The 9,751-nt window shown below is 42.7% G+C and overlaps 1 protein-coding gene across 1 annotated transcript; it reads left to right on the top strand.

The window, feature by feature from the left end:
* The first annotated feature begins 460 nt into the window (after window positions 1–460).
* LOC106569754 (dnaJ homolog subfamily B member 4) lies at window positions 461–8,431 on the top strand. The gene is made up of 3 exons (XM_014141342.3): window positions 461–1,060; window positions 3,678–4,273; window positions 8,030–8,431. Exons 1-3 carry the CDS (start codon window positions 850–852, stop codon window positions 8,261–8,263), a joined length of 1,041 nt encoding a protein of 346 aa, XP_013996817.1. The 5' UTR covers window positions 461–849; the 3' UTR covers window positions 8,264–8,431.
* Window positions 8,432–9,751: the final 1,320 nt, after the last annotated feature.

Here is a 9,751-nt window from a genome sequence, read left to right as displayed (position 1 = left end):
TGTCTGTCTCAGGAGGTACAGGTCAGAGGTTAGTGTCTGTCTCAGTAGGTACAGGTCAGAGGTTAGTGTCTGTCTCAGTAGGTACAGGTCAGAGGTTAGTGCCTGTCTCAGTAGGTACAGGTCAGAGGTTATAAGCCTGGACAGGAGGCCTATCCTCTGTCTTGTCCACCCTCTAACCAAACCACAGCCCTTTATTATAAGGCTTATAATAACCTGTTAAGGCTATTACAATGTAATTGACTAGGTTCTTTTCACTCAACTTGGGATGCCAAGTCCATATAGGTGGGTGTTTACAGGCATAAAAAAACTGAATCTTTGCACCTCAACAGATGACCCCCCCCAAAAACGGAATCTTTGCACCTCAACAGATGAATCCCAAAAAAAACAGCCAAATATGGGAAATGACGTGCTTCAGCACCGTTTAAGTTCTAGAAAGAGCCCCTGGATTCCAGCGAGCAGCGTAGAGCATGCCAGTGGGGTCGGACGTAAGAGGAGGGGAGCCACGGCTGTTTTAAAGTGTGTCTATATCGGGATGTGGATAAATATCACGGGGTCCACAACTCTGAGTAATCACTCTAAACGTAGCCAGGCTACTTAATCCATCTGTAGCTGTTCACCGTTCAACTGCCTGACTGTGTGTCCGTGTCTGGCTGGCACTGATATTACTGGTGAGAGTTGCAGAGAGAGAGGAGCGGTTAAGTTTTCCACTTGCCGCCATATCAGAGGGGTCTCTCTCTCTCTCTCTCTCTCTCCGGGATATATTTTCATAGCGGATTGACTGACAGGCAGCGTCCGTCAAAAACTAGCGGGTTCTCTTCTCTCCAGCGTGGGGCCCGCTTCGGGGAAACTATGGGGAAAGATTATTATAAAATCCTGGGGATAGTGAAAGGAGCGGCTGATGAGGACATTAAAAAGGCGTACAGAAAACAGGCTCTGAAATGGCACCCGGACAAAAACAAGGCGGCCAACGCCGAGGAGAAATTTAAGGAGATCGCCGAGGCATATGAAGTCCTCAGTGATCCGAAGAAAAGGGAGATATATGATCAGTATGGAGAGGAAGGTAGGATAATATCACACTCCGCATTTCATTATTGTCTTCTTCTTTTGATTACCTGGTTTTCATGTCATTTCACCCACCCCGTCGTTGAGCGCACACATCAAAATGTGCGTATAGTATAATTGGCCATTATCCAATACAGACCGACATTTTAACCACACTGGCTAGAGAAGACATCATTTCACTCTCATTTCATTTATTCGTAACATTTATCATAATAAACCAATAAGCTGTTATTTCCCTTTAGTCAGGGTGGCGTATCAGTACGCCCATTAATATGCAGACATTGCTCTTGGTTGGTCAGAAATATATAACAGCAATTCTTTCCAAATATATTATCAGATTGTATTATTATTATTACTGTCAATTACAGTAATTGCTGTTGAACATGTCAGTATCGAGCTGTTTTGCAGCCCAAGGCATTAAAACCATTTCAAAAGCAGATGAGAAAACAGCAGATTTGCCATGGTAGGAGGAATCCACTGTACACTATAGACCTGGATCAAATAATATGTACACTATAAACCTGGATCAAATACTATGTACACTACAGACCTGGATCAAATAATATGTACACTATAGACCTGGATCAAATACTATGTACACTATAGACCTGGATCAAATACTATGTACACTATAGACCTGGATCAAATAATATGTACACTATATACCTGGATCAAATAATATGTACACTATAGACCTGGATCAAATACTATGTACACTATAGACCTGGATCAAATAATATGTACACTATAGACCTGGATCAAATACTATGTACACTATAGACCTGGATCAAATAATATGTACACTATAGACCTGGATCAAATACTATGTACACTATAGACCTGGATCAAATACTATGTACACTATAGACCTGGATCAAATAATATGTACACTATAGACCTGGATCAAATACTATGTACACTATAGACCTGGATCAAATAATATGTACACTATAGACCTGGATCAAATACTATGTATGGCAAATATTCCAGCACATTGACTAAGACTATTCCATTAATCCCATTGACTAAGACTATTCCATTGGTCCCATTGACTAAGACTATTCCATTAATCCCATTGACTAAGACTATTCCATTGGTCCCATTGACTAGGACTATTCCATTGGTCCCATTGACTAGGACTATCCCATTGGTCCCATTGACTAGGACTATCCCATTGGTCCCATTGACCAAGACTATTCCATTGGTCCCATTGACTAGGACTACCCCATTGGTCCCATTGACCAAGACTATTCCATTGGTCCCATTGACCAAGACTATTCCATTGGTCCCATTGAGTAGGACTATTCCATTGGTCCCATTGACCAAGACTATTCCATTGGTCCCATTGACTAGGACTACCCCATTGGTCCCATTGACCAAGACTATTCCATTGGTCCCATTGACCAAGACTATTCCATTGGTCCCATTGAGTAGGACTATTCCATTGGTCCCATTGACCAAGACTATCCCATTGGTCCCATTGACCAAGACTATTCCATTGGTCCCATTGACCAAGACTATCCCATTGGTCCCATTGACCAAGACTATTCCATTGGTCCCATTGACTAGGACTATCCCATTGGTCCCATTGACTAGGACTATCCCATTGACTAAGACTATCCCATTGGTCCCATTGACTAGGACTATTCCATTGGTCCCATTGACTAAGACTATCCCATTGGTCCCATTGACTAGGACTATTCCATTGGTCCCATTGACTAGGACTATCCCATTGGCCCCATTGACTAAGACTACCCCATTGGTCCCATTGTAGGCAGCCGGGCAAACTCAAGTGAAGCTCAAGTTAGTGTCAAAGTAATTGCTGTAACCTACATGTATGTATTTGACCCAGGTCTAGTAGCCTATCGTACAGCGACTTATTAGCATTATCCGAATGGTTCCTGACTCGTGTCACTCAGGTCTCAAATGAGCTTATCAATACATATCAGCATTATCTATCAATACATATAAAACATTATCCATCAATACATAGATAGCATTATCTATTGTTATCGGTATTATCTATCAATGCATAGGTTATCGTCATTATCAATACATAGGTTATTAACATTATCTATCAATACATATTAACATTATCTATTGTTATCGGCATTATAAATACATACAGTATGTTATCATCATTATCTATCATTACATAGGCTATCAACATTATCTATCAATACAAAGGTTATCAACATTGTCTATCAATACAAAGGTTATCAGCATTATCTATCAATACATAGGTTATCAACATTATCTATCAATACAAAGGTTATCAACATAATCTATCAATACATACATGTAGGTTATCTGCATGATCTAATCTATCAATACATACATGTAGGTTATCAGCATTATCTGAATGATGTCGTTGTTTCCCAGCTGCTGTCACTCAGGTCTCAGTACATAATATGTTAAATGCAATGCATTATCTGAATGATGTCATTGTTTCCCAGCTGCTGTCACTCAGGTCTCAGTACATAATATGTTAAATGCGATGCATTATCTGAATGATGTCATTGTTTCCCAGCTGCTGTCACTCAGGTCTCAGTACATAATATGTTAAATGCAATGCATTATCTGAATGGTTGTTGACTCGTGTCATTTCCTGTCAGGTCTCAAAGGAGGTCCCAGTAGTGGTCCGGATGACCAGGGCAGCAACTTCACCTCCTACACATTCCACGGAGACCCCCACGCGACCTTCGCCACCTTCTTCGGCGGCGCCAACCCTTTCGAGATGTTCTTCGGACGCAAGGCTAACGGGCGCGGTCCGGGCGGAGACGACGAGGACATGGATGTGGACGGCAACGATCCGTTCGGCTCCTTCACCTCGTTTAATCTCAACGGGTTCCCTCGGGACCGCCACGTGGGGCTGGGCGGGCAGCAGAGGAGGAAGCAGGACCCTGCCGTTCATCACGAGCTGCGCGTATCGCTAGAGGAAGTGTTTCACGGTTGCACCAAGAGGATGAAGATCAGCAGGAAGAGGATGAACCCAGACGGACGGACCATGAGGACGGAGGATAAGATTCTCACCATAGAGATTAAGAGAGGTTGGAAGGAGGGAACCAAGATCACGTTCCCTAGAGAAGGAGACGAGTCGCCCAATACGATCCCTGCTGATATTGTGTTCGTCATTAAGGACAAGCCTCACATGCACTTTAGAAGGGAGGGGTCGGACATCGTGTATCCGGTGAAAGTTAGTCTACGACAGGTGAGATGGGTTTTTGCTTTGTGGATCTCGGTGGGCTGCCTTATCAAAGTAACAGTAAGGGGAAACACTGCCAATAGAAAGTGGTTCAATGTGGAATAACAGATTGATTTGGCTGGTTTAAATGCTGTACAACTGGACACACAGTACCAGTCAAAAGTTTGGACACACCTACTCATTCCAGGGTTTTTCTTTATTTTGACAATTTTCTACATTGTAGAATGATAGTGAAGACATCAAAACTATGAAATAGCACATATGGAATCATGTAGTAACAAAAAAAGTGTTAAACAAATCAAAATATATTTTATATTTGAGATCTTAAAAGTAGCCACCCTTTGCCTTGATGACAGCTTTTCACACTCTTGGCATTCTCTCAACTAGCTTCATGAGGTAGTCACCTGGAATGCATTTCAATTAACAGGTGTGCCTTGTTAAAAGTTAATTTGTGGAATTTATTTCCTTAATGCATTTCAGTCAATCTGTTGTTTTGTGACAAGGTATACAGAAGATAGCCCAATTTGGTAGAAGACCAAGTCCATATTAGAGGTCGACCGATTAATCGGAAAGGCCGATTAATTAGGGCCGATTTCAAGTTTTCATACCAATCGGTAATCTGTATTTTTGGACACCGATTGTGGCCGATTTATATATTTTTTTATACACCTTTATTTAACTAGTCAAGTCAGTTAAGAACAAATTCTTATTTTCAATGACGGCCCAGGAACAGTGGGTTAACTGCCTTGTTCAGGGGCAGAACAACAGATTTTTACCTTGTCAGCTTGGGGATTCGTTTTTGCAACCTTCCGGTTACTAGTCCAATGCTCTAACCACCTGCCTTACATTGCACTCCACGAGGAGACTGCGTGGCAGGCTGACTACCTGTTACGTGAGGGCAGCAAGAAGCCAAGGTAAGTTGCTAGCTAGCATTAAACATATCTTATAAAAAACTATCAATCTTAACATAATCACTAGTTAACTACACATGGTTGATGATATTACTAGTTTATCTAGCGTGTCCTGCGTTGCATATAATCGATGCGGTGCCTGTTAATTTATCATTGAATCACAGCCTACTTCGACAAACGGGTGATGATTTAACAAGCGCATTCGCGAAAAAAGCACTGTCGTTGCACCAATGTACGTAACCATAAACATCAATGCCTTTCTTAAAATCCATGCACAAGTATATATTTTTAAACCTGCATATTTAGTTAATATTGCCTGCTAACATACATTTCTTATAAATAGGGAAATTGTGTCACTTCTCTTGCGTTCCGTTTAAGCAGTCAGGGTATATGCAGCAGTTTGGGCCGCCTGGCTCGCAATGTAACAGCAATATTTAGACTTAGGGATGCCATCCGTTAGATAAAATACGGAACGGTTCCGTATTTCTCTGAAAGTGTTCATTCAGTATTGTTGTAATTGTCATTATTACCAATAAAATAAAAAATCATCCGATTAAATATCGTCCTTTTTTGGTCCTCCAATAATCGGTATCGGCGGCGAAAAATTATAATCGGTCGACCTCTAGTCCATATTATGGTAAGAACAGCTCAAATAAGCGAAGAGAAACGACAGTCCATCATTACTTTAAGACATGAAGGTCAGTCAATCCGTAAAACTTTAAGAACTTTGAACGTTTCTTCAAGTGCAGTCGCAAAAACCATCAAGCTCTATGATGAACTGGCTCTCATGAGGACCGCCACAGGAAAGGAAGACCCAGATTTACCTCTGCTGCAGAGGATAAGTTCATTATATTTAACTGCACCTCGAGGCTGTATAAGAGCTATTTGACCAAGAAGGAGAGTGATGGAGTGCTGCATCAGATGACCTGGCCTCCACAATCACCCGACCTCAACCCAATTGAGATGGTTTGGGATGAGTTGGACCACAGAGTGAAGGAAAAGCTGCCAACAAGTGCTCAGCATATGGGGGAACTCCTTCAAGACTGTTGGAAAAGCATTCCAGGTGAAGGTGGTTGAGAGAATGCCAAGAGTGTGCAAAGCTGTCAACAAGGCAAAGGGTGGCTAATTGGAAGAATTGTGAGTATAAAATATATATTTACTACATGATGTAACCAAAAAATTTGTTATTTCATAGTTTTGATGTCTTCACTATTATTCTACAATGTATATAAAGGTTAAATAAAAATAAAACATTTGTAAATAAGAATTTGTTCTTAACTGACTTGCTTAGTTAAATAAAGGTTACATAAAAAAAAAAAAAGACAGGATTGTGTAGAGGCACAGATCTGGGGAAGGGTACCAAAACATTTCTGCAGCATTGAAGTTCCCCAATAACACAGTTGCCTCCATCATTCTTAAATGGAAGAAGTTTGGAACCACCAAGACTCTTCCTCGAGCTGGCCGACCGGCCAAACTGAGCAATCGGGGGAGAAGGGCCTTGGTCAGGGAGGTGACCAAGAACCCGATTTGTCACTCTGACAGAGTTCCTCTGTGGAGATGGGAGAACCTTCCAGAAGGACAACCATCTCTGCAGCACTCTACCAATCAGGCCTTTATGGTAGAGTGGCCAGACGGAAGCCACTCCTCAGTAAAAGGCACATGACAGTCCGCTTGGAGTTTGACAAAAGGCACCTAAAGGACTCTCAGACCATGAGAAACAAGATTCTCTGGTCTGATGAAAACAAAGTTTGAACTCTGTGGCCTGAATGCCAAGCGTCACGTCTGGAGCAAACCTGGCACCATCCCTATGGTGAAGCATGGTGGTGGCAGCATCATGCTGTGGGGATGTTATTCAGCGGCAGGGACTGGGAGACTAGTCAGGATCGAGGGAAAGATCCTTAAAGAAAACCTGCTCAGGACCTCAAGACTGTGGCGACGGTTCACTTTCCAACAGGACAACGACTCTAAGCACACAGCCAAGACAATGCAGGAGTGGCTTCGGGACAAGTCTCTGAATGTCCTTGAGTGGATCAGCCAGAGCCCGGACTTGAACCCGATCAAACATCTCTGGAGAGACCTGAAAATAGCTGTGCAGCGACGCTCCCCATCCAACCTGACAGAGCTTGAGAGGATCTGAATAGAAGGGGAGAAACTTCCCAAATACAGGTGTGCCAAGCTTGTATCGTCACACGAAGAATACTCAAGGCTGTAATCGCTGCCACAGTTGTTTCAACAAAGTACTGAGTAAAGGGTCTGAATACTTATGTAAATGTGATTTTTGTTTTTGTTTTATAAATTTGCTAAAATTTCTAAACATCTGTCTTTGCTTTGTCATTATGGGGTACTGTGTGTAGATTCTCTCTCTATCTCCTCTTCTCCCCTCTCTGTCTCCTCTTCTCCCCTCTCTCTCTCTCTCTCTCTCTTTCTCTCTCCTTTTCTCCTTTCTCTCCTCCTCTCCTCTTCTTCTTCTCTGTCTCCTCTCTCTCTTCTTCTTCTTCTCACTCTCCTCTTCTCTTGTTATTCATGTATTGAAAATAGCTTCACCTTAAATCACAGCCTTGCTAATCAGTAATGGAGCATAGTTTCTGCTTGAAGGAAAAGTCCTATGTTAGCAAAGCACCAAACCAGAAAAACACATGTTCAATCTGTCAAGGAAATCAAACCACCAATCTGGAGACGATTCCAGACTAATAATAGCTATAATATCTAGTTACAGTATCTTGTGGTTTGTGTGCACGCGTGTGTGTGTGTGCATTGGTGTCGTGCGTGTGTGTGTCTGAGTCTCTGTCTGTGTGTTGTCCACTCTGTCAACATGTCACTGACTATGTACCCTCTCTTTTACCTCTTCTAGTCGTTGTGTGGTTGCTCGGTGACGGTGTCTACAATAGATGGGAAGACGTGTAACATGAAGATCACGGATGTGATAAAGCCAGGCATGAGACAGACTGTAGCAGGACAGGGCCTTCCCTTACCCAAGAACCCCGAGCAGAGAGGGGACCTGGTGGTGGAGTTTGACGTGAACTTTCCTGAGAGTCTCCCCAGCAACGCCAAGGATGTCCTGAAGAGGCATTTACCTGCTTCCTAGAAGAACAGACACACAGAGAGACAGAAAGACAGACACACACAGAGAGACAGACACACACAGGGAGACAGAGAAACACACAGACAGACAGACAGACAGACAGACAGACAGACAGACAGACAGACAGACAGACAGACAGACAGACAGACAGACAGACAGACAGACAGACAGCGACAGACGCGCGCTTTCAACCTCCTCTCTCTCCTCTCCTCCTCGCTCTCTCACCCTCCTCTCTTCTCTCTCTCTCTCTCTCCTCTCTCTCTCCTCTCTCTCATCCTCCTCTCTCCTCTCTCTCTCCTCTCTCTCTCATCCTCCTGTCTCTGTCCTCTCTCTCTCATCCTCTCTCTCTCCTCTCTCTCTCATCCTCCTCTCTCCTCACACATGAGGACAATGATGACTGTTCACAGATCGAGGCCCTTTCTAAAGAATGTGCAATGTATATTTTTTATCTGTTGGGTGTTTTGTCTAAATACCACGCATGCTGCGAAGTTGATATACGTGGAAGTAAATGTGTTGATATTTGACAGTAAACATTTGATTATTTGGGTCCTTCCCACATTCACCTCATGTTCCTTTCTGTTATGTTTCATTTGATTTGGTGTGTGTCCCAAATGGAACCCTATTCTGTTCATATCCTCATAGGACTCTGGTCTAAAGTAGTGCACTATATATAGGGAATAGGGCCCCATAGGACTCTGGTCTAAAGTAGTGCACTATGTAGGGAATAGGGCCCCATAGGACTCTGGTCTAAAGTAGTGCACTATATAGGGAATAGGGCCCCATAGGACTCTGGTCTAAAGTAGTGCACTATATAGGGAATAGGGTTCCATAGGGCTCTGATCTAAAGTAGTGCACTATGTAGGGAATAGGGCCCCATAAGACTCTGGTCTAAAGTAGTGCACTATATAGGGAATAGGGTGCCCTTTGGGACTAGACATAGTGTGTGCCACGGAATGTAACATTGATTATATACTATATAATGTAACACAAGACAAGGATGTAGAGATCTGAGGACCAATGGGGTTTGTTCAGGAAGCAACTTGACTTGGTTTTATACTGGCCCCATTGTTCTGGAGAAGATTCACATTAAATGTCCTGAGCATTTGAAACAAAGTACTGTACATATTTTCATAATAAACATTTGTAACTCTGAAAGGCATACAGTACTTTACAAATAAAACATTTGGAAATCTCGTTTACACCATGGAAAGAGCCCCAATCATTTCAACACAAAACTACGATGATATTTATCTTCAGGTTCTGTAACTACACTGTCTAAAGTATAATATCATGTCAAAACAGCCCTGTACAGGTCATGAGGAAATACATATAGTCTGTCTGTCTGCCTGTCTGCCTGTCTGTCTGTCTGTGTCCACAGCTGCAGTAACCAACGACTGGTTGGCTGTTACTAACACATAAACAGTGTAACTAACACAGAGACGACCTTTCAACGTTCCCCCAGGAGACACCACATCACTCAGACAGATTTAT

The sequence above is a fragment of the Salmo salar genome, chromosome 14 (genome assembly GCF_965601325.2).
Source record: "Salmo salar chromosome 14, fSalSal1, whole genome shotgun sequence".
Taxonomy (NCBI): Eukaryota; Metazoa; Chordata; class Actinopteri; order Salmoniformes; family Salmonidae; genus Salmo; species Salmo salar.
The sequence above is the reverse complement of the archived record's forward strand: the minus strand, read 5'-3'. Positions and strand labels throughout refer to the sequence as shown.

Coding starts and splice junctions, on each gene's coding strand:
- LOC106569754 (XM_014141342.3), top strand. CDS start 850: ATGGGGAAAGATTATTATAAAATCCTGGGGATAGTGAAAGGAGCGGCT. Junction 1,061..3,677: donor TGATCAGTATGGAGAGGAAG/GTAGGATAATAT, acceptor ATTTCCTGTCAG/GTCTCAAAGGAGGTCCCAGT. Junction 4,274..8,029: donor TGAAAGTTAGTCTACGACAG/GTGAGATGGGTT, acceptor TACCTCTTCTAG/TCGTTGTGTGGTTGCTCGGT.